This window comes from Ctenopharyngodon idella, chromosome 23, assembly GCF_019924925.1.
Source record: "Ctenopharyngodon idella isolate HZGC_01 chromosome 23, HZGC01, whole genome shotgun sequence".
NCBI lineage: Eukaryota > Metazoa > Chordata > Actinopteri > Cypriniformes > Xenocyprididae > Ctenopharyngodon > Ctenopharyngodon idella.
The window spans coordinates 12,021,473-12,047,660 of NC_067242.1; the positions used below are offsets into that span (position 1 = coordinate 12,021,473).

The 26,188-nt window shown below is 36.2% G+C and overlaps 1 protein-coding gene across 2 annotated transcripts in view; it reads left to right on the forward strand.

Annotated features, from left to right (window-relative positions):
• Positions 1–26,188, forward strand: part of col11a1a (collagen, type XI, alpha 1a) — an 82,731-nt gene that overhangs the window by 10,948 nt on the left and 45,595 nt on the right. The window contains exons 4-22 of one of the 2 annotated variants that reach the window (XM_051882520.1): positions 802–964; positions 9,372–9,497; positions 11,269–11,355; positions 13,119–13,208; positions 15,165–15,473; positions 16,330–16,392; positions 17,837–17,878; positions 18,045–18,107; positions 19,671–19,745; positions 20,977–21,060; positions 21,490–21,546; positions 22,997–23,050; positions 23,135–23,188; positions 23,309–23,362; positions 23,466–23,519; positions 24,640–24,693; positions 24,798–24,842; positions 25,019–25,072; positions 25,157–25,201. In XM_051882520.1, the coding sequence (XP_051738480.1) occupies positions 802–964; positions 9,372–9,497; positions 11,269–11,355; positions 13,119–13,208; positions 15,165–15,473; positions 16,330–16,392; positions 17,837–17,878; positions 18,045–18,107; positions 19,671–19,745; positions 20,977–21,060; positions 21,490–21,546; positions 22,997–23,050; positions 23,135–23,188; positions 23,309–23,362; positions 23,466–23,519; positions 24,640–24,693; positions 24,798–24,842; positions 25,019–25,072; positions 25,157–25,201 (1,573 nt within the window). The remainder of the gene's footprint in view (positions 1–801; positions 965–9,371; positions 9,498–11,268; positions 11,356–13,118; positions 13,209–15,164; positions 15,474–16,329; positions 16,393–17,836; positions 17,879–18,044; positions 18,108–19,670; positions 19,746–20,976; positions 21,061–21,489; positions 21,547–22,996; positions 23,051–23,134; positions 23,189–23,308; positions 23,363–23,465; positions 23,520–24,639; positions 24,694–24,797; positions 24,843–25,018; positions 25,073–25,156; positions 25,202–26,188) is intronic. The other variant, XM_051882521.1, reaches the window with a different exon arrangement.

Here is a 26,188-nt window from a genome sequence, read left to right on the forward strand (position 1 = left end):
TGCATATGGCACATATAAAGATGAATTACACCACTGTATGTCCTTAGGGAAAATGGGTAATTTTTAGTGTAAAAATGTGTGTGATTCATTATTGCATTTGGCAAGTCTGAGAATTAACTAAAGTTTTAAAATATTCCCAGGATGTTTTTAATGCCTTAAGGCATGAAGTGCGATATTGTGGTTTTACACCGACACACATCTGTCAATCATTCGCTTAATCGCTCTTAAGTCTTAACCATGTAAATTGCATCTTTTTATTCCGTTAGCAGGTAGCCTACATAATCCAAAACACTGGTTTCCAGCCACAGTAAAGCCTGTCCCAGTTCAAGTTTGCTAAGTACTTTAAAGACACGAGCCAGAATAAAGGTTTTTCTTTCTAATGAAGTGGATTATGGGAAATTGATCACCCTCGTCCCTCATGGGTGCTATTGATACACCTTTGAAATCTCGCTGTGGCTTCTTGCCACAAGCCTGTCCAACAGTTTCCCTCCCCGGCTCAATGTTTTGACTCTACAGTTCAATTTCTCCACCGTACCTTCCTGACACACACTTTCTACAATGTTCACAGTGTCTGTCATGCTGAAAAACTCACAGGAGGGGATTTGGTCTAGGGTTTAATGAGTTTAATCCAGTGTTAAACAAGGCCAAAGTTTGAAGTCTGGAATGTGGTCCACTCAGGAATGTTATATCTCAAGAATGGAGGCAAATTGTCTAAGGTTTTAAAGTAAGGCACATCTCACGTGTGGCGGCCTTTAACTGTTTGCTGGGTTTGTAATCACCTGCTCTTCTTGTTCCTCACAGGTGGCATCGTGTAGGCATCAGTGTTGAGAAGAAGACTGTGACCATCATTGTCGACTGTAAGAAGAAGCTGACCAAGCCCTTGGGCAGGAGTGATCATGCCAGTATTGACACCAATGGTATAACTGTTTTTGGCACCAGAATCCTGGATGAGGATTCTTTTGAGGTAAATCTGTTTTCAGTGCATTAATGCACTACACGGATGTTGCTCTGAAGGTCTGACTGTGAGCTGCTTGATCAAGTATAAATTGACGTGTATTATGTGTTTAACATTATGAGAACAACATCTGTTCATTTGAGAACAAGAGAGTACACCAGAGCTGGATTTATAGTCCAGCTCCAGGGGGTTTTGAAGGCTCTGTTCAGCCCATTTATTGACAAATAAAACTAGCATGGGGCAGAAATAAACTAGCTTGTAAGTAAAAAAAAAAAAAAAAAGGTTCTTCTGAGAAGTTTTGGATTGAGACTAAAATCCTTTCCTTTTGTCCATCTTGTGGATTGCAAGGCCTCAGATGCCCATTGCAGCAAAATTTAATCACAGTCAATTAAATAATACCTATATTTCACTAAATATATATGTTAAATCTGCATACAACAACAGCTCACATTGGGAAAAGTATCACAAAAACAAGTTAAGCAGGAATATACGTATGTGCATTTTGTTAAAGTTCCCCGTCATGCCTTAAAATAGCTTGAATGTAACTCCACACCCTTGCTTCATTTAGTATACGCGGATCTATGAATATGCTAATTAGCCCCGCCTCCACTCACTCGCACGAGCTCAGAGATCCACTCGGTCAACTTACAGAGGTAAACGCTGCAGAATGGTGTCGCTTTTTACAGCGTTGGTCACATAACGGTAATTAATATGATTAGCCTTTTGCTTGACTACATTATCAAACAGCTTATAATGTGTTTCTAATGTTACACAAACCATGTTCCTGTTCGCCATCTCACTCTGTCTTCTAAAAATCAGTATGCTTAGAAACGCTTTGAACAACTCAGAACGTCAGTGAAGAAAGTCATATAGTTCATCATAACATCGTAATATACATAAAACACCCATTATACTGCTAAATCTACCCAATTTTTCATATCAACAGAAAAATGTACCGGGATAACCTGGCTTCTCTTGAGATCTGCTTCAGAGCGGTCAGAGTTAATGATATGCTAAAGCCCTCCAACACGTTGACATGATTGGTTACAAGGCAGTGATTTCAAACCATGTTTTGAAACTGTCTTTAGATCACTGCAGTTTTAAGTTGAAAATACTCAGCAATGGTGTTGACTTATGAATTTGCACATGGTTTGTCTTAAAGCATATTAAAAACACCACATAGACATATAAACAACATTAAAAACTTGATTTTCACCACAGGGGGACTTTAAATTCATTCATGCTAAATGCTGAGACTGGCATATTTGCTAACTGTTCAGGATCGAAATTTGCAAATAAATATATGCCTGTAACATTTTTCCCCATGTTTCGTTTTAGATGAATGGCAAACGCTTTGCAATTTTTGGGTCTCTAAGGGTTAAACAACTGCCTACTTATATAGTTCAGACTATAAAAGGAGAGTTTCTTTGCATGTGTCATAAAAGTGAAGTTTGTGGCATGTTTATGTAGGCCTATGCTTTGTGTTTACCACAAGCTAACCGCTATTTGCATTAGCATCCCATTCATTGTTCTGCCTTTTGTAGTTCAGTGTTTACATCTCTATGGCAACCTCTCAGCATATTTTTATGGAATTTTGTGGTAACATTGTTCTCTTTATGTACCTTAATTGCATCTTTAAGCAATCAACCTTAAGTTGTTCTAACAACCATAAAAGTAAACGTAGCCCTTACTTCTCCGCATATTAAAGACACAATACTCAGATTTCACCAGTATTAGAAATAAATTTTTGTAATGGCAAAGGTGAATATTTGTTCCTCTGGACATGGGCTTACTCAGGATAACACAGACAAGCCTTGTGTCACTGTTTACCTTTAAGCGGTCAGGTTTTCCCCTCGCTTCCTGTTATGAAGGCTTCTTTCACCTTGTAATTAAAGCTACTCAAAGCCAGAGGAGCCTCTTCATGCACGGATTGCTCACTGCCTCAGCCGAGGCCTTCATTCGACATGGCTAATGTTGTGAATTTTCTACAGTTGAACTATAATATCTGCATCTTAGTACAAAGTACTTTAAAGATGAACCCTATTATATTCATTTAGTGGTTTAAGGTATTGAAAAGTGTTGATTATTGAGCAGTATATGGATAATTTGACACAAATCCATTTTATTTAATTACTGGAAAGGTCTACATTAGCAAACATGTAGAAAACACTCTACTTTCTTTGCCAAATTACTTCACAAAAACACATTTTTGTGTCATTCAGACTATAGAGATTTCCGTAGGGGTGGAATATTTATGTCGGAAGTATTAATTAGCAGACATGACAAGTTACATGTTTAAAGGAAAGTCAGCAGCCCTGCCATCACCTCGATTAGAGTGTAAAACGCTAATTAATGCTAATTATTAAAGTATTGTAACGAATGGAGGAAATGATGAGATTCACTTAACAGCTTAGTCTTCTTTTATTAAGATGAGCACCTGTTTGGCCGATGCTCCTGCCACACAGACAGCGAACAAACTTCTGGAACCTTTTCCCTAGAACCCCGCCCACACAACACCACGCAGGCTATTCTTTCAGGAGAACCTCCCACCCCTTAAAGCCCCACACAAGCTGAACCATAACACAGGAAAGAACACATGCACTTAGATTTATCCGAACAGAACATAAAACACTCTTTAGACTTGCTACAGTATTTTCACAGTCATGACTGCATGTTATGATACATTATGACATATATAGATGTGCTTAGCAACTTCAACACTTCTCATATAAAGCTATATACTGTAAGTTTGACTGTTTTTGGTGCAAACTTGTCTTTTAGGTAACTTGTTTCACAGTGTTATGTGTGCGTTTGTTCTCTTATGCTCTCTTAAAAGTCACAATTGAGGCAGTGTGGAATGTGCAGGGTCAAAATGAGTTAAAGCTGTAAATAATGATGTACAATGGGCCGATTGACAGGTGATATTGAAATGGCTTCTTGTTAAGGAGGAGGGCTAGTGTGTGTTTGCCTGTGTGATGGAGAACTTACTTACTGGGGGATGGGAATTATTACTTATTAGCCCCTATTGTTGTTAAAAAAAAAATTTATGCAAGTGTTTTTAGTTGGGACTTCTTGTTGTTAGTGTGGTGAGGTTATATATTTGATTGACCCTTATACTTATAGTTTTGCGCTTCTGTGAATCATGTTTATGTTACCTTAATTCCTCATGCATTGTTCTAAAACCTATTTTATCAGAAGGTTTTGCTGACAGAGCTTGTCAGATGTTTCACAAATCTATGATGGCTGTGATCATTGTCAAACTTTAATACTCAGTATTTGATATCAACGGAGTCCCGCACATGACAAGCAAAAAGATATCATGGTCACAAATTAAGAATTCATTCACATGTATTAACTTATTCATTTGTTCCCTTGTTTTAGGGAACCAATTAATAAAACATTGCCATAAATTCTTAAATTGTGGTCATAAAAGCAGTCAAATGTAAAGAGGGCTGTCATAAAGGTAATTTAGAAGTGGTCTCATACAGTTTACCTGTTAGGTTTAGAGTTTCATCCCGGATAGATTCGCAATTTTTTACCTCTTGCAGCATATATATAAAAGCTATGAGAGGTATTCCCAGTATTTAGATTTGGCGTGTCATCTGGGATTTGTATGCTTGGAAACACTGAGTTCTCTGTGTGAGAGCATGAACACCATCACTGTTCCCACTGTATGGCTACTTCTGAAGTGTATTTTGGGAAATATGGCGGAAATACCTGGTCAGACCCATAGGAGCGACATCCCTTACAGCCCTGGATGAATTGACACTTTGTAGGGCCTGTAAAGAAGCCTTTGATTTTTGCAGATTCTAGTGAGTGTACAATGTGCTATATTTGCAGGATAGTGGTCCAAAAACGGATATAAGTTGACTTATTGAGTTTATTTTTTTACTGCACTTAGTTCCACATGTTTCATAATGAATAAGAACCTTTCTTTAAACTACCAGGGTTCCTCATACCAGGGTTATTATCGTTAACTAAAACTAAAACCGTTAAAAAAACATCTCTGTTACTAGAAATAAAATAAACGTTAACTGAAGTAAGATAAATCAATGTTTATATGTGAACAAAAGCCTAAATTAAATCAGTTCTTCATATAAAGTGATCGTGTCTCTTCAGAGGACTTGGATTAAACCGCTAAATTCATATTACAATCTCTAAATGTTCTGAAGAGTTTTGGGTGGATAGACGTTCAGTGAAGGGACAGGAATCTCACAGATTTCATCAAAAATATCTTCATTTGTGTTCCGAAGATGAACGAAAATCTTATGGATTTAGAACGACATGAGAGTGAGTGATAAATGACAGTATTTTCATTTTTGGGTGAACTATCCCTTTAAAATAAAATAAAACAAAACTTTAAAATTAAAGTGAAAATATAAAAATGAAAATTTTTGGTAAAGGATATTTCCTGAGTGAATTGTTGCATTGGTCATTGACACACTTTGAATGACAGCTCAGAATCACATCCACACTTTTTCTGAATGGCCAGGTTGCTATCTTAATTACTATATTGTCTGTGAGGCGAGGAAATAGTGTTGACCACAGCTAATAGCATTGGGTGTGTTGCCGGGCCGCTGAGTTCACGGCTCTAGGCTTGTGTACATCAAAGGTCACTGCTCCTTTTGTTTCCGATTTGGTGTTCGCCACCATTGGCTCCCTCCAGTTCTGTAATTAGTGCAGTTAAGTACAATTAAATGACTGAGGAAAATTGACCAAATTCTCTCATGTTGTAAAGTTGAGGCATTATGGCACTTAATGACAGGTTTCCTACTGTGCTACGTTGCTATTTGAACAGTTTACTGTATACTCATGCTGGGGGTCTACATCTTAAATAGTTTTTCACACACTGGGCCTTACAGACCTTTTTAGTACAAACCTGAGATGTTTACGAATGACTCATGGGTCATTAGTGAAAAGCTGTTGAGTGATGCTATTGGTTCATGTTGTTTAAAGAAGTTGGTACATTACAGCATAGATTTTTCTGTAACATTTTACCTCGATTACACCGTTCTATGGATTGAAAGAGTACTTATATATTGTATCTGTGACAATAGAGATTTTTCACAATTTTTAAAGTTACCTAACAAACATACTTTACAATATACATTGCAAGCCAGTCAGTTTAAATTGCTTTAAAGTCGGCATAAAGCAGAAGTTAAGAGAGTCTGTTCGGCCCTATTGTGACGTATATCCAAGTAAAACGGCTTCTCGAATAAGAAAAAATGTAGGGCGGGACTTGATTTTGTCTATTGGGAATTGATTGGATCATTGTGGTTTGCTTTTCGTCAATCTCATGTGAGTGACAGGTTGCCCCGCCCTCATGCCAGTAAACGCATCATCAGAGAAGAGAAGAGATGTCACTGCAAGAGGGAGGGCAAGTTATTTGGTTAAAGATTACAAAAGCACATGAATAATGACCTGCACGGATAAATCATTCATAATAAATACTGCAATATTCCATAAAAAACAAGAATTGTCCATTTTGATTTCATGGTGACTTTAACGTGAACCACTGGGTGGGCTTGATGTTTCTAAATTGTTTAAGTTTGTTTGAGCTGATTCAGTGCTAGTCTTAGGCCAGACTTTCATGCGTATCTTACTCAGAATAAGCTCTGCAGGGTCCAGGGAGTTGTTAAGGTGCATGGGTGACAAATGAGGTAATACGTGTCACTTTTATTCAGTCGTTGGCTTGATCTCCCTGTTTTCCCCTCCATCTTGGCACCAGGCTCTAATACCAAGACTGGCTTTTGGGGCCAATCCTGGCTTTCATGGTCTGGTAAATGTACTGTATGTTACAGGGCCAACCGGTGATCAATGCAAATACGGCTTGGAATTACATGACTACAGCAAGTGTGTGATTAACTAATGATATTGTTTGTTTTTTTAACAAATTATGATTATTATGCAGGATTTGTTAGTCATACTGTATATTAATGGGATAGTTTACCCAAAAATTAAAATCATTTAATCACCCTCATGTCATTCCAAACCTGTATGACTTTCTTTTTGGTTAGCAAAAGGTGATATGTTTAATGAAAATTATAGAAAACTGAGGCTGTCAAGCTACAAAATGACATAAAAGGCTGCATAAAAACAGTCTTAATGATGCCTGTGCAGTATTTCAAGTCTTCTGAAGCTATTTGATAGCTTTGTGTGAGGAATATTGCAATTTAAGGTTAGTTTTCCACTGATAATGATGCACTGTTAACTGCTGTGACCGAATCATTGATTCAGTGAGTTAAACTGAATAGCATCATGAAATAATCATAAATCATAAATATCATAGTTAATAAATAATTAGCATTATTTTTAAAAAATTTCATGTGCCCTCATAATCTTTAATCAATATAACATCAGCGACATCTCTTGTCTGATGATGTGTTTACTGGTGTGAGGGCGGGACAACCTGTCAATCACATGAGATCACAGCAATAGCAAACCACAACCGTCCAATCAATTACTATTTTACAAAATCAGTCCCATCCAGCATTTTTTCTTGTTCGAGAAGCTGTTTCACTCGGATATACATCACAATAGTGAAGAACAGACTATCGCAACTTCCATTTCATGCCAAAGAATCAGATTTGTAAATGATTTACACATGTGAACGCAATTAAAGATTCATTGACTCACCGAACGATTCAGTGAACTGTCGTGAGTTCAGATCTAGGGTGAATGTCAAGATTTTCACTGAACAAAGACTTACATTTCAGTCTATTCCTCACACAAAGCTATCAGATGATGTTATTTTGAACCACTTGTTAATTTGAAGATTTAAAGCCCCTTTTCTCATTCACTTCCATTACATTAAAATAGAATATATATGATATACTTTTGATATTTTTCAAAAGTTCACTTTTTGTGTCCCATGGAAAAAAGATAGTCATGCAATGGTGGAAAAATAAGGAGGGATACACTATTCCCTTAAAGGGATAGTTCACCCAAAAATGAAATTTGTGTCATTAATTACTCACTCTCATGTCGTTCCAAACCCGTAAGACCTTCGTTCATCTTCAGAACACAAATTAAGATATTTTTAATGAAATTCGAGAGTTTTTTTTATCCCCCATAGAAAGCAGCATAATTACTGTCATTCAAGGTCCAAAAAAGTAGTAAAGACATCGTTAAAATAGTCCATGTGACTACAGTGGTTCAACCTTAATGTTATGAAGCGACGAGAATACTTTTGTGCGCAAAAACAAAACGACAATAATGACTTTATTCAACAATCTCTTCTCTTGCCTCTTAGTCTCCTTGTTTTTGTGCACGAAAAGGACCTTTCTGAACCTTGAATGATGGTAATTATGTTGCTGGGGGATAAAAAAAAAACCTCTTAATATCTTAATATGCGTTCTGAAATTGAAAGAAGGTCTTATGGGTTTGGAACGACACAAGGGTGTGTAATTAATGACAGAAATTTCATTTTTGGGTGAACTAACCCTTTAAATGTCTTATTTTGTTTTCACAAATCAAATTTTGTTCAATTAAGGAGGTCAAGCACACCTCTGTTTTACTGTGGGCACACCTGAGCATTTTGCTGTTTATACAGTTGAGTTTACAGAGAGCGGTATAAAAATACATAGACACACATGCCCCTAACAAGTCCGAGCCTGCTGGGGTTTTTTTGTTGTTTTTTTTCGGTGGTTGCCTTGCTGCTAAATCACACAGTCTCTCTCTCTTTGTGACAGTGCCAAGGAGAGACCTCAGGTTCGAACACATCCCCCAGATCTACTTGTGGGCTTCACTGTAAAAGTCATGCACGTTTCTCGTAACAGACACAGGTCACGCTGAACCAATCTAACCACAGCAGCTGGATAGAAAGATCTGGATCTGTCAGTTACAGCCTACATGTGGCTTAAAAATGCACAAATATAATATATTAAATCAAAACCTTATACAGTAAATGATGTTTTAATCATCAGGCTGTTGATCATAATGCAGTACGAATGTATGCTATTGTTTCTGACTCGACAATGGCAAGAAACAGATTTCACTCATTTGGTTGAAAGGCGATGCATGTGTTCTTTATGAATGTGTGTTTAATGTGCTGTTGACCAGAAGGTTTATGTGTTGTCTAACCATTGTTGCAGGCCGCATTTTATATGAGAGGAAACTTCCTGTGTGGTTTTTTGTTACCAGGTGTTTCGTGATGAAACACGTTTTATTTACCTGCTTAGAAAACAGCAATTTCCTGAAACATCTGACCTGCGTTCCTCATTCTGAAAGTGGTTGATGATTTGTTGTTTTGTTGCCTTGCCATTCCACCATTTCCTGCAATCCAAAAGTGGCATTTATGTTGTTTTGACCAACAATACTCTTAAAAATAAAGATTCCAAAAGGGTTTTTTTTGTAATGATGCCATAGAATATTAGCACATGTATCTTATATATCTTTCTGTCGTTCGTCCCTTCAGGGTGATATCCAACAACTGCTGATTGTGGCCGACCCTAAAGCGGCTTACGACTACTGTGAACACTACAGCCCAGACTGTGACGTCCCCCACAAGGACACACTGCAAGCACAGGAGCCCGAGGAGGAGGTTAGTATAGACCATAAGCCTTTTGCACTGACCAACAGAGGAAACAATCTTTCCTGCAGTATCCAGAAGGCTAAACGTCTCTGGAAGTCTGACACGTCGTTGATACTTTTGACAGTACTTGTCAAACGATTGGACACACAGACTAATAGTTGTTTTCCACATGTTAGGATAGTAGGAAAGTCATCAAAATTATGAAATGACACTGAAGAACAGGAGTTATGTAGTGACCAAAAATGTTCATTAAAATCATGCTTTGACACTATAAATAAAGTAATTTTTTGATAAAGTATGGAAAACTGTAGAAAGAATTGTTGGTTTAACTTAAAAAAGTAAGTTAATATTGCCTTAAAATTTTGAGTTCATTGAAATTAAAAATTTGAGTTAATACAATGAAGGCGATTGATTTAATCAACAGAAACTCAAAATATTATGTTATATGAACCACATTAATTATTGAAGTTGATCTGACTAGAGAAAAAAAGTTGTAATAACAAATTATGAAAATATTAATGACTCCAAATGTTTTTATGCTAGTGTTTATATTATAAAAACATATCACAGGTCAAAGGTCAGCCTCACCTTGACACTTCTGACCCCTGTGTTGACTCCTATAAGCACAGACACCAAATGCATTTTAACCCATTATATCCTGCTGAAACAGGGAGAGGGTCGTTTCCTGTATGTGTGAAATCAATAACCCTGAGATGCTCTGCTCATAAATCACCCTGGGCCAGGCTGAATGGGGTCCAATCACCACTGAGTGATCACCAGCCATGAAAGAGGGCCTGATCATCAGTGCAGTGGCTGTTTTATGAGCTCTTATGCTGTATGAGAATTAACATATACATATGTTTGATTGATGAAGCCCTGAAGAGTCCAGCTTAGTGGTTTTATCAGCCTTTCCGCTCCTCTAACAGCCGTTTATTTGTGTTGAAGAAGCAGAAACAGAGAAGCTGATACACAAACTTAAGCAAAAGATCCATTCATTAATTAAAAATGTGTCATAATTGATGAATGCATATAGAAATTGCCTTTTAATGGCCAAATCTAACACTTTTTATTAATATTAAACTTAATATTCTAAACTTAACACTTAACATCTATATGATTCTAATTATAAAGTCTAGATATACCTTTAAAACTTTGTCCCAACACAAGTTCATACCAGACACAGGAAGTTTTATAGCTAATAGGATTTTGAAATGTGTTAGAAATAAAAAATCAAATAGATTTGAATAGGTCTGAGCCATTAATCTGCCTTTGCTTTAGAATACAGATTGGATTTTACACTCAAATAAAGATGAGAAAGAATAAAAAAAAAGGGGGTTCACTGAAGAAAGCAGCCAACATATGGCTGTTATCTCTGCTTCAGACATGCAGGGCCTTTTTATAGGGTTTTAAACACCCACCTGTAAATCAGAATAAGTACATCACATGTTATACATTAAAGTAATTAATGCAGTATGTTCTTATGTACTGAACTCTCGCACAGTTAGTCAACCCAGTAACACAAACTTAATAATTTTGCTTCCTTTATAGATTGTTTTGATCATTTGAGCTCTCTATTTTCATTGGACAACAAAAATGAAAATATGCTGTGTATGATAAACTTGTGATCAGGATTGCTGTATCTAATTCATCGGTACTGTATAAAACCTGCTATACAGTATATCTAACCATCAAAGTATGTAATACACCCAAGGGTCGATTACATTCTACATTAATTTTGTATGCTTTGCTAACCTCTCTCTCATCCTCTCCCTGTGTGCAGTACACAACTGCTGTTGAATATGGTGATTTATATGATTATTATGAGGGAGCGACCCCCACAGCGACAGAGGAATATTCTGAGCCGCAGGTAAATGCAGGAAATGTGTGATGTGTTTGTTATGTCAATCATGAGGTGGCCCCACCCCCTTTCCTTGTCCTATATAGACCTTATGTAACCCCGCCCTGCTTCAAACATTCGAACGCTCATGATAACTTTAGTTAACTCTACAATAAGTAAATCCACTTCACCAGCTACATGAAAGCGATGCCATAGAAATATACAGTATCGCAAAACGTAAGTTATAAAGTTGGCTGGATAAGGTCTATACAGTATATTACATGGGCAAAAGTATGTGGTTTGGGCTTTGTGTGGGTCAGTCAAGTTCTTCCACACCGGTTTCCTTGTGGCGTCCTGTGATTCTGACAACTCAACAAGCACTTTGGTACACCCTGTACTACTGAAAATGTTTGTTTAAGGAGATTATATGGCTGTATGCTAGCTTTTAAGCACCTGTTAGTTAGCTTAAATAGCCAGACCCATAAATTACTGTAGCAGTTCACATACGTTTGCCCATGTGTGTCTGTCCATGTTTTTACTGGAACCTGTAAACTCAGTGTCTAGTGTGTCTTTACTGGATTTAATCAAAAAAAAAAGAAAGAAATCTATGAACTTAAAAAGTCAAATGGATCCACTGACATGGATTTTTTTACTTTTACGTAGGTTACTTAAGTTTTAGGATAACCATTCTTTGAAGCAAGCCTGAAATCTGTTCAGTTATGATATCAAAACAACATTTTTGACTACTCAAACCTAATACTTTTCTAATATAAATCCCAGATTTACACTACAGTTCAATTGTTTGGGGTCGGTAAGATGCTTTAATGTTTTTTGAAAGAAGTCTCTTATGCTCACCAAGGCTGCATATATTTGATCAACAATGCAGTAAAAGCAGTAATATTGTGAAATATTATTACAATTTATAATAACTCTTTTCTATTTTAATATATTTTAAAATTGAATTTATTCCTGTGATGGAAAAGCTGAATTTTCAGCATCATTACTCCAGTCTTCAGTGTCACATGATCCATCAGAAATCATTCAAATATGCTGATTTGGAAGCATTTCTTATTATTATTGATATTGAAAACAGTTTTGTTTTTAGACATTTTTGATACATTTTCATTTTCTTTGATGAATATAAAGTTCAAAAGAACAGAATTTATTTAAAATAGATTTTTTTGTAACAATGTAAAAGTCATTTTTTTTTATCAATTTAATGCACCCTTGCTGAAAAAAGTATTTTCTTTCAAAAATAATAATATTAGTAATCTTACTGACCCCAAACTTTTGAATGGTAGTGTATACTAAGTAAGCCACATTTGAAGAAAAATAACAGGATCTTATTTACCTTCTAACATGGATGCTTTGATGTGTTGTGTCTTTTTCCCTTCACCATAACCTTTTTCTAGAGAGTGAAACGTAGTGTCTCCATGAAAACGAAGAGGACGAGAAAGTCCCCTAAGTCTTTTTCCAAACCCTATAAGTACCAGGAGCCAAAACAGGCTAAAAAGTTAGCAACTAAGAAGAAGAGATATGGACACCATCCATCGCCAACAAGACATGTCAATCCAGGGGTAACAGTACAAGTGTAGTTCATGTCAGAACCCATCAAGATCTCTCTTTTCAGTGAGGGAAATCTCTGATGATAGTCTGAGCGTGCCGTCCGCCACTTTTCTCTAGGTGCCGTCCTTGCAGATCCAGCCTGTAACACTTGTGGAACTGCTTGAACTGTGTTAATTCCTACTTTCTCGTCTTCTTCCTCTTTTTTTCTCACTTTGAAACTGCTATAGCTTAACAATGTAGATGGGGAGTACTATGACTACGGAACAGTAGATGCTTCCAAAACTCGGTCTCCTGTCGCAACCACTGGACCAAACCAGGTAATCATTCGATTATATACTATGACGGTAGGGGTGAGGGTCTCTAAAATGTTGGACAGAAAGAGGAAAATTCCAGGCACACATATCATAAGGAAGTATTTGATTGAAATGACAAAGACAAAACAATTCTTGGCAATTGTTTTGTGTTTTTTTGACGCTGGAACTGTCACTGCAGGGGAACTGTTTTATCCAACAACATTAAGCTAATATTCACCATAAAACTGCCAAGTTCTAAATTTAGCCGATCCACTTCCTGTCATGTCTGAAACTTTGGACATGTCTAGAATATCAAGTAGATATTTCTCAGTGGATTGTCATTCAGTTGGTTTTCAGTTTTCTGTTGTGGATGTCAATGATGTTTAAGGCTGCATTCGAGAAAAAACTGCAGTGTATGAATGATCAACCATCCTAAATCCAATGAAGTGAATATATATTTTTGTCTTTTTGGCTAAAATATTGACAGGTTGCCTATTTTCTAGCCCTGAATATCATTGATAAGATGGCACGTCCCATTCAAAACAGTTCCCTCAGTGAGTGACCCAAAGATGGCTGATGTTAAAGCGGCCACATGCTAATATGTGGACTTCTGATGAAGTAACAAAACATCATAGCATTAGTCCCTGTTGTAGTCTGGTTGAATAGTTCTGGCACTAGTTAGCAGAACTATATTTAACACAATTGAGCTCTTTCACAGCCATTTTGATGTATTTACAAGGCAGTTCTTTGTTTATCTTTGATATTGCATATCTTATAATAAGCGTGAGTGTGTTTTTCTCAACTGAAATGCAATAGAAAACCGTCCCTTGTACTAACAAAATTTTTAGGACAAATAAAGAATTATTTTTTCATAGTAATGTTGAAAAACATACTGTAAATCTTGGCTGTTGTAATCAAATGCAGATTTGTAAGAGACACACTATTAGTTGTTATGATATGATCTTTTCCTGCATTTGATTGCACAATTAACGCATTCGTTTGTGTATTCATAAACACTATTTCTGTTTTATTTTTTCACCTATAAACATAATTCCACTTTACCATTATGTTTATTGTGGACAAAAGACAGAAATATCTTAAAGTCTGTTATAGACTTGCATGTGTGATTATTAAATTAGTAATAATAATGTTTTTTTTTTTTTAAATAATTAACACTTCATCTGTCTCTCTGCTAATAACACACAAAAATGCCCCCAAAATTTGAACATACACATTACTGATTATCTCTGTTCATAACTGTGACCTATGCAATTTGTCATTTACCCAATTACAATTAATTTATGCCATAAATTTTCATCAATCAATCAAAATTGTTCTATGCAATCCAAATTATCCCAAAATATTACCATTGAACGGGACACAGTAGTGTTAAAGGGAATACTCAGAACTTTAGCTAACGTTGTGGCAAGGTTCTTCTAGTAACGTTAAAAGAATGTTCATTTAAAGTTATCTGGTATTTAATAATGTTCTCAAAATGCTAACACAAAAACATTATTTATTCATTGTTAATGGAACTTTTTATATGTTTTAGTTGAATGTTTGTTTAACATTTTTTAAATGTTACTACATGTTTCAGAATGTTCAGAGAACATTCAAAAGTAACAATCCCATAATGTTTGGAAAATGATAAAATGGAATGTTCCATTAACATTTGCATAAACAAGAAAAAACATCTAAAAAACGTTCAGAGCATTCAGAAATAGCGTAGTTTATAACTTAACAGGAATGTTAATGGGGAAAATGATCCTAGAACACAATTTTGTTAGCTGGGACCTTGTTGCTGCCAAAAATTGATGCAATATTCTTGCAAAATATCTCTCATGCAATTCATTTTGCTCATGCTTTGCATACAGTAGTAGATTACATACATTAGTATTTGCTTTAACTGCTTAAACTAACATTCATCTTCCCTCAAACTCCCTTCCCCTCCGCCCGGCCGCATTGCTTGGGTATAATAAGGCTGTGGAAGAGGAAGTTTTCAGTGACTATGTCACTGAGACGGCCCAGGCTGGTCTGGATCCGACCGCTGCCCCGGAGGCTGTGCTGCCCAGCGGCACCGCCGACCCCGTCGGAGTGGACGCGTATGACTTTAAGGAGTATGATCTTAAGGAATATGATGTGACTGGGCTTGACAAAAATCAGTATGAGTACGGGGCGTATGATGAGTTTGGCAATGCGGCTCCGAACCCTACGTCCACTTATGAGGACAGTTTTGGGCAAGGGGTCGCCGCCGAAACCGACATTGCTGAAACAGAAGTGACGTCGGATGTAAGTATTACTCCCTCAGAATGAGCACAAATAGGGAGTGTTGGATGTGGGAATCTAGCATGGATTACTGTTGGCTTTATAGTGCACCATTTTGCATGGGATCCATCCTTTTTTCTGTTCAGTGCGTTCGTTTATACTAATCTTTCGCCACTGGATGTCATTAGCATGTTTTGAAGCACACAGATGACTGCACTTTTTCCTCTTGTCCGTATTAGTTTCCTCTCCCTCCCATTTCTGTGTATGTCATAGATCACATTATTACACACATACTCTCATACCGAGACCCATGGAGCTGCTGTAGATTGAACTCCCTGACTGTCAGCACCTTATCTCCCATATTGCCCCGGGACACAGCAATTACCCCATACCACAGACCCAGCTGTCTGTTCAGACACACCCTTCTCCACCTCCTCCTCCTAAAGAAGCTCATACTTCCCCTCTGTCAAACACTCCAGTACCTGTATCTTACGAGCCACATGAGCAAAGGTTTGATGGCATCAGATCCTGCCCATTAAAATGTTGGTTACACACTTCCCTTGGTTACACATTATTCTCTCTTAATCTCAGAGAGAATAATGTTATATATGAATATAGCATCTTTCTTTTAGTAAGTGTACCTCATACACTCAGCACTCTGCACCAGCACTAACCCTAATAGTGTACCTGTTGCATCTATCTATCTATCTATCTATCTATCGTTCTATCGATCGTTCTATCTATCTATCGTTCTATCTATCTATCGTTCTATCGATCGTTCTATCTATCTATCGTTCTATCTATCTATCGTTCTATCTATCTATCGTTCTATCTATCGTTCTATCTGTCATTCTCTTTAACCTCTCTTGTATGTTTGCAGGTGAATGGAGGTGCTTTTCTGGGGCAGAAAGGAGAGAAAGGAGAGCCTGCAGTGATTGAGCCAGTGAGTGAGAGGGGAATTCTGGACATTCCTCACCACAATATTACAGTTTTTCTCAATAACTTTGGCACATTTTTCAAAACAGTCTTAACATTCTCTAAACTGTAAGTTTAGTTGTCACAACTGTTTGCTGGAACATCAGAACTCTATTAAATGACCCAAAAATGCATGCTTCAAAACATATTGTGTCAGTAAATTGGCCAGTGCCACCAAAAATATAAAGTGTTTTTGATTGTGTTTGAGCCATACTGGTCAAGTGTTTAGATGTTTTCCACCTTATATAAAAATGTCATGTGTTTTTTTTTGTTTGTTTTTTTTTGACACTGACTGCTTTCTATACTATACAAGAATGTCAGTTTTGTCTAGCTGAATGCTCTTGTGTATTACACTGAGCTAGTGTTGTCAAAAGTACCAACCGCGATACGTAGTCAGTACTGAAATTTTTTGAGTGCTGTTGAGCGGATTCGTAAACACCTCTGATTGGCCATTGTGTTCACGCATTCAACAGATATGTCTGTGATTGGCTACAAAGATCAACGCACAGGGAGTGTTTGAATTTGAAAGTGTTTAAAGTGGGAGCATTTGATGTGCGTCATTGATGTCTGTTTACAACATGTTTTTGAAGCGTTGATTATTGTAGCCAATCACAGACATATCTGATGAACACGTGAACACTATGACCAATCAGAGGTGTTTACAAATCCACTCAACAGCGCTCAAAGCGTCACATTTTTAAAATTTCAGTATCGACTTGGTATAGCGGTCGGTACTTTTGACAACGCTACACTGAGCTTTTTAAGATGCAGATTTCAACAGTAGGTAAAAAATTTACTAGGAAGATACTGTAGTACACAAAAAGAAATTAATATTTGTATTTATACAGTACATTTATTTTTGTAGAAATGTGTTACATGTAAACTGAAAATTCACATTTGCTAATCTGGTAAGATTGGGATTCCTATTTCATTATAATGGCAGGCCATTTGCCAATTTAGCATACTAACATTCCATGTCACACATTTTTGGAAAACACATGCATGTCCTGTCAGATTTTGATAATTGAATGGATCATTTTGCATGTGGAGGCTCACACGATGAAAGAATGTTTAGAAGTTATGAAGAGTTTGACAGTTTCACTGAGAATCAACTCATCAGTTTTGATCAACAAGCCATGTGCATTTAGTTATTGTGCAAATTGTACTCTTTTGCACACATCTGCCAAAACGCGTCTGCTTAAATCAATAAGAAATTCAAATCTGATATGATGTAATTGTTCAGAGATCTGAACTTACTTTTTTGAGAATAAAAAATATCATTCAAGAAATGAGCCAAAGTAATTAAGAATAACTGTAATAGTCATAAATGAATATTTGTTTATTAATTTAATGCTGCAATCTATTCTGGTCAGTTTTTGATTGTAGTTCTGATTGTGTTGTCTGATTCATAGGGAATGCTGATTGAGGGACCTGCTGGACCACCTGGGCCTGCTGTAAGTTACCTGCATCTTTTACCTGCAATATTCATATTTATGTAATATTCAACCAATGTGTTCTAATGAGTTTTATGAACAACAATATGGCCTAAAATCTTTTTGTAATTGACTTATCATTGTGATCAGATCTGTCTGTTTATTTCTGTTTTCTTTTTGTCTTTAGGGTCTTCCAGGCCCTCCAGGTTTACAAGGCCCCCCTGGTTCGGCCGGAGATCCTGGTGACAGGGTAAGAATTTCGAATCCAGACTATGTTTACATATGATGATCACAGTTATTTTCAGGATATTAACAAGGTTTAGGTCTCAAACTTTCTTCTATTATATTTTGGCTTTTGTTTGGCTTTTGGCCCCATGAAGATGTGTCAGTAAACAGTACATAATGCAAATTTATTCTGAACAGGGTCATGGCAGATTCCTGACCCTAAGGGCACATTTACACCCTCTCTGACACATTTAGTTTTCAGATGTGAAACTCTGAGCTGCTTTATTTAGAAACACAGGAATAGTGAATTGCCATAATACAAGTACATCAGAATGAGTAGTCACTGTTCAGTGGGCAAATCGTGACAAAACTTCTGATTAAATGCAGCACAATACTAAACTGCAGTCTATTTCTCTATGCAAAATACTCACAAAAACATCTTCTGTCTTAAACTGTTTGAGGATAATTATCGTTAGAAATTCCCAAACCGACTCCAAAGTCTGTCTGGCGTTCTGATGTTAGGTTTGTGTTGTGGGTATTACACGTCTACGTAAAAACACTCTAACTGAACAGCACACACACACACACACAAGAATGCTAATGATGAAACTAAATAGCTCACTTGCTTCAGAATATCCTTCAGATGTAGACAAATACAGTTAGTTTTATAAGTAAAAATAAAGGAAAGAACATTCAAATAGAGGATTTCTAAACTACTAAATGCAGAAATGCATAGCAATGAAATTTGGGACTGAAATGAACATTATGTGATCTTGAGTACTTCCTGTTAACATTTTTGTCCATCATGCAAAAACAAACTAAGGGCCTGTTCACACAAAACATGTTTTTACTCTTAAAAATGCACCTAAACCTGTTTGTAAGCCTAAACTTGACCTAAACTGTAAACTTGCCTCTCAAATCTGATTGGAAGGTTGTTCCAGGATCAACAAAGATGTTGATCCAGGGACATGTTGTAGTTGGTGAAATCACATTGACCGATGCGATCCAGTGGAACGAAAAAAGTGCAAGGTCTAGAGACTCGTTTTTTTGAAAGTTTTAACTTCTTTTAACTTGAGCACCTCGTTTGTGATGTTGTGAGCACAGCGGTTAAAGATGTCCATCTAGCGTGTGTTTACATAGAAAAACAATGGAAAAGTAGCGCAGTGGAATGGAAAAGCATATTATGTGTGAACAGATTATTAAAATGACTTTTAATATCATTTATTAGTGTTTTTTTAACATCTGCCCAAGCTAAACTTGTAGCAGTGTGGTAGTTTGTTGTAATTGGACATGGTGGAAACAATCTGAACAGGGATATGAAGTGTCGTTTAGGCAAAATTAATTGTTACACAGTGTATCCCTCCTGTGCTCATGAGCTAGAAAATGAAACCAATCAGTATCTTTAAAATGGACAACTTCACTTAAGGGTAATGGAAGTGAGAAAGTCTCTCTCTCTCTGTTTGATCCTCCTCCCTTTCTCATTCCTCTCTTGGCATTCTCTTACCTGGGTGTTGTCAAGTCAAGAAGTGTCAAGTTACTGATTTATCCCTTCTCTCTCTCTCTCTTTCCCTCTCTTCCTGCTCCTTAGGGTCCTCCCGGCCGCGCTGGTCTTCCCGGAGCGGATGGCTTGCCAGGGCCCCCTGGTACTATGCTGATGTTGCCAGTAAGACCTCTAAATCCACCAAAAAAACTCTGCATATTTGTCCAGCTTCTGCTGCATAACAGTTTAATGCATGTATTCGGCAATAATACATACATTAAAATAATAATAACATACTTATTTAGAATATATGATTGTGTAGTAGTTTTTAAAAGTGTTAAAACCATCTAAATCTTAATGAAAGATTCGTTTTGCTGCTTTTTTGTATGTAAGTTGCAAATCATTGAAATGGATAATGATTATTAATGGACAATTCTTCAGAATATATTGTTGTTGTACATAAGTACATTTACAGTAAATCCTAATTAAATATTCATAAAGCTGCTTTTTATATTTGATTGACTTAAATTATAGTGTAGTATGAAGAGTTATACGTAGATAAATGACTGCATACTTTAGAGCATATTGTTGTTTAGTTGTTTTCAAAAGTATTGAAAATCATCTAATTCCTAATTAAATATTCAGAATGTTGCTTTTTTGTGTTTGATTGACTTATTTATAGTATAGTATACTATTGAATGAAGTGTTATATGTAATAATAATAATCTAAATTCCATCTAAATCCTTATAAAATATTCATAGTATTTATTTTCGTATTTGATTGTTAGTTATAATGTTATAAGATTACATACAATTGCAATATATGAAACTAACGATTGAATACTTCACTTCTGTAGAGCATATTGTTGTTTAGTAGTTTGCGAAAGTATCGAAAACAATAATTAAATATTCATAATATTGCTTTTTGTAGTTGAATAACTTACCGTGTTTACTGTAAAGTACACTGTAGTGTTATATGTAATGATGATACAAAAAAGGAAATGATGGCTGCATACTTCAGTTTAGAACAAATTGTTGTGATTTTAGTAATATTATGTTTATATTTTATATTTTAGTAGTAGACTTTAAAATATTGAATCCTAATTAAATATTCATAATTTTGTTTTTTGTGTTTGATTAACCTAGAATTTACAGTATAGTATAGTATAAAGTGTTATAGAATAATAAGGACACATATATGAAAATAATGACTGCATACTTCTTCTTTATTGTTTAGTAGTTTGCAAAAGTATTAAAAAATACCATATAAATCCCAATTAAATATTCATAATATTGCTTTTAGTTTTTTACTGACTTAATACTTATAGTATACAATAAATATACAATAGTATGAAGTGTTTTTTTTTTTTTAGATTAAAATTATAATAATTAATACTCTGCTCGTGTTTGACAGTTCCGTTTTGGCGGTGATGGAGAAAAGGGTCCAGTGGTGTCGGCTCAGGAGGCCCAGGCTCAGGCTATTCTCTCTCAGGCCAGGGTGAGTACGAGACCAGGGCCAGGCGAGCAGAAGTAAAGGGCCAAATGGCCCCAGAGCTTCACCCAGCTGTTTGCTAAAGAGGGAGGTGGGGGACTCTTGACTGTTTGTAGGGAAGAGGTGGAGCGATAGGTCAGAAGGTGGGGAGGGGATTTGCTCTGGCCTTGTTTGCGCTAAAACAAGAGTGAAATGGAGCAGCACAGGCTGCTTTGACTCATGCGGAGAGACTAGTTAAAAATACTAGCAAGGTTCACGACCCGCAGGAGGGCAACCCTGACAGGTGTTGCAGATTAGTGTGTGCGCTCAGATCTGTCCTTGACAAATGCAGACATGGCCCCACCTCCTCTGGCTAAAGAGAGTAGATGTCTGCCAGTCACAGTGTATGATTGATGGTATTGTGGTGATTTAGATTTTTTTGGTTTGTGTCCGCAGCTCGCCATGAGAGGTCCACCAGGTCCAATGGGTCTCACCGGAAGATCTGGCCCTGTGGTAAGTTTCAATGACCCCATGACCTCTGCAAAAGTCAGCCTGGGAATGACCATTTGACTGACTGTAAATCTAAGCAATGCAACGTGATGTAATAATTCAAAGTTGATCATCACTAATTATATGCAAAACGCCATCACTGTCCCATTCGTTACACAGCCCTATAATGATAAATGATAATTTACAAAAAAATATCACCTAATTTGATGATGCTGAATTTAAAAATATCAATAAAATCTTTTCATCATGAATGATTTATGGCAAAAAGAAGTATTTAAAATGTATCATTTAACTTACAATCTGGAAAAGAGTGGGAAAATATGTTCATATACTTAATTGCGAAGACCTTCACATAAACACGTTTATAAATAAGCTTTTTGTCATGAAATTTGTAAATAGGAATCATGTCTTTGTGGCAGTTTTTCAATGGATAATACAAGACTTATTCACCTTAAAAATGGTTGTCAATAGCAAAAAATGTTTTGTGAGAAAGTATGACTTTCTAGAGCGAAACAAGTATTGGATTTCATTCAGCAAATATGATGCAAAATAATTTTTACAACTTAAATCATCACACCAAGGGGGGCAATGTCCTTCATGAGATAGATCACACATTGGGCTCCAAAACTTTCGCACAATATCACAATATCTTTTCTTTTACTACATATTCAATCAGTAGAGAGGCCAGCTAACCAGATTAATGAACCTAACTGTCTGACCTGTTGAAACACGATGGGCCAGTGAACTCAAGCCTAACCACTTCAGGCGAGAAATGATCCTGCTTTGAACAAACCTAATGGCATAAAACCTAAAATAAGCATGAAAACCACAGCCATGTCATGACATACTTATCCTGCGTAACTGACTGAGCCTGAATCAATGAGACTTTGAAATCACAATCTTTATTTAGGAAAAGAACACAGCAACTGTTTAATGTCTAGTTGCGAATCCTCAGATGCGTCATTTGAAAATCAGGCAAATGAGAATCTTTGAGTTTCCAAATGATTCTGTATGATAGGGTACAATTTTAGAAATAAATGCAAATCCCAACTCTTAAATTATCTTTAAATTAGCTTTAAAAAAACTATTATAAAAACTAGGACTGTCTGTCTGGGATAACAGCAATTTTGAAATCATCAGTTTCTCAGTTGCTTGTGGTGCGGTTCTAAAAAAAACATCAGAACTCCCTAAAATAAAGCGCAATAACTACCTCTCAAAACAAATATGACTGATTATGTCAACTATGTTACCTTCTGTACTTTTATTCTGGGCTTATTTTTATTCTCTATGAGAGTAAAGAACAGTGAGGAATTGTATGTGCTGTGAAAGATTGCCACCTGCTGTTTGTTTGTATATAGTGCAGGCATTTCAATCATTCTGTAACTTGTTAAAATGTGTTGGTTTGGTCTAGTCTTGGTCTAATGCATCTCTCTCTGGTGTTAAACACACTCAGGGTCTTCCAGGTTCTCCTGGACTGAAGGGAGAGAGTGGAGACCCTGGTCCTCAGGTAAGACACAGCCTTGCTCACCACCCGAGGTCATCCTACATAATTATCTATTTACCTAAATAATCCTGTATCTTTCCACCATAGGGTCCAAGGGGTATCCAAGGCCCACCAGGGCAAATAGGAAAATCTGGCAAGAGGGTGAGAGATTTCTCTTTATTTTTCACACACATACACATTGCTTAAATAAGCAATTTTTTGGTTAGTGGATATGGACATAATGGTTCCCAATAGTCATATCATCTGTGATCTCTGTGACAGGGGCGTGCCGGAGCCGATGGGGCCCGTGGAATGCCTGGAGAATCTGGATCTAAGGTACAAGAAATATTCTCACCCACATATATGCCTCATTATGCCGTTACAGACAGTTTTGTGCATTTATACAGTACATATAAATATTACCTGGTCTTCTTCACAGGGTGACAGAGGTTTTGATGGGCTTCCAGGTCTGCCTGGTGAAAAGGGACACAGGGTGAGTATGAACACATACAGAACAATTCAATAGACAAATACAGTCACATGAGAGTAAATAAACAAGAGGTACACAACAATTATCTTTTAGGTGCAGCTCTTTTAATATATATATATATATATATATATATGTGTGTGTGTGTGTGTGTGTGATTTAAAACTAAATTACATATATTGGTTGCCACAAACAAGTTTGTTTCTTCATTTTTTTAATATTTCTACTCAGGCGTTGATTTAGCTAAATTACAGGCTTAAAGACATTAATTCATAAGCTGAATTCTGAATGATTATTTAGCCTAATTCATTTTACTCCCATTTTTAGTAACATCCCATCCATCCCCACAATAATTTTTCTAACTTGCTTTCAAACTTTCAAACGGCTTATTTTTATCAAAGTATTTTGTAGATTATTATCATAATGCTATTGATTATTTATATTAGCAACATTTTGTATTTCTTTGTAATAACTGGCAAACAAGTTTCAATAAAAACGTAAAAGCTACATAAATCAATAATTCATCGTTATTTAGGTGCATTAAATCTGATTCAGTAATAAGCACCAGCAAATAAAAATTTCTTAAAATGCTTATTTTGAACAACAACAACAAATTAGTACCCTTATCATACATCAGCATTTTTATATTTCGCAAAATGTATATTAGTAAAAAATTTTATATTTCTTTGCAAAAACTGACAAAAAAGTTCCAGTAATTCATTAAAGGTACATAAAAGCTACATAATTCAATAATTCCTCATTATTTAGGTGCATAAAATCTGCATCAACAAACCAAAAATTTTTAAAATGCTTATTTTCAACAACAAAAAAAATATTTAGTACCCTTATTGTACATCAGCAACAGACACTTAGCATAAGCTGACAATTTTGCTCTTCGTTGTACAAAGGATATATAATAAATAATGATACTGAGAAGAAGTAGAAAGAGCCTTCTACTAAGGAAACCCTACAGTAGGGTATTTCCAGCCTGTTCCCATCTCAACAAAGGTAATAATTATAGGATCCAAAATGACTCCCTAGATCACTTGCAAGCAAAGGTGAAAAGATTATATATTAAGTTAGATGTAATAAAGTTTGACACTTGCTGTCTGTCTCGTTCTGACAGGGAGAGAATGGTCCTCCTGGTCCCCCTGGACCTACCGGAGAGGACGGACCAAGAGTAAGTGTTTTTCTGAATCACCTGAAGAACAAAAATGACCTTTTTTCATTAATTAATTGGTTCAGCCGTAAGAATAATCATATTCACTTCTTCCTCCTTTACAGGGAGAAGATGGAGAGATTGGACCAAGAGGACTTGCTGGTGAGAGTGTAAGTGTGTCCTTTTTGTTTGTTTGTTTGTTTGTTTATTAGAAGAAGAAATGTTTTATTTCTAGTTTGCCACCAGGGGGCAGAGACACCCAACAGCCTATTATGATTCCTATTAAAATTCAGATGAGAATACTTGCTCTTTTTAATCAGAACCTTCTCACCTCTTTTTATCTCAGGGGCCGCGAGGTCTGCTCGGCCCTAGAGGCCCTCCTGGACCTCCTGGACAACCTGTAAGTGATTGATTTTTAAATTTATAATCTTGTGGATCTGATGCTGATTGCTCGCTTTTAATCTTTCACAATTGATTTGTGCAGGGCATCGCTGGTGTTGATGGTCCACAGGGTCCCAAAGGAAACATGGTAAGAGATATGGATCTTGTAAACCTGGCGTTTTGTAGATAAAATCAGAGTAGCAGGTGCTGATAATACTTGTTGAGTAAATCTCTGTGGGGTTTGAACGTGTTTTGGCCTTGATGTATCTATAGGCCAAAAACAGACTACTGTGAAGTTTTAATAACACTTCTTAATGCCACATTTACTTTTCTGGTGGATGAATAGACCTTGTGTAACAAAATAACTCTACATTTAGCGTATCAAATCCGAAACGTTCTGTTTTTTGGAACCGAATTATGACTAATGAAAACAACTGACTCATCTGTTTGTTGAAGGATAAATGCTAAGTAATGCCCCTCAGATATATTCAAGAGCTATTTCTCAGAAATGAACTGATATTATCTGAAGCTACTCTGATAGCAGCTAATCTTGTACAGTAACTAAACACACTTTAAGCATTCAGGTGAATGAACTGTCAAATATAAGGATAGTTTAATCATAATGTAGTATTAGCATTCTCCCAGCTAACAGGGAGCGTTTAACATTCTGGAAAAGGTTCTCTCAAAGTTATAAGCAAACATTCTTCCAGTAACGTTAATGGAACGTTATCTGGTCTTTAATAATGTTCTCAAAATGTATTTTATACATCATTCATGAAATGATTCTCTTTTTTTTTCTGAACTGTTTTTGTTGGACTGTCATCTAATGTTTTTCAAATGTTTCAGAATGTTTAGAGAACATTCAAAAGTAATGTTCCCATAATATTTGCAAAAAGATAAAAATGGTTTCCTCAACACTTTTGACATGTTTAAAAAACTGGAAGCTTTGAACATTCAGAGAAATAATGTTTACTTAATGGGAACATTAGCAAAGTGTTGTTAGCTGTGCTGAAGCTTACATGGTATAATAGCCTGCCACCTGCCTAACAATTATTAAAAATAATCATAATTTTGTCAGCCTCATGTTCACCTTATTAACGTTTTAGCATCATATTCTTATCAGCAAATAAAGCAC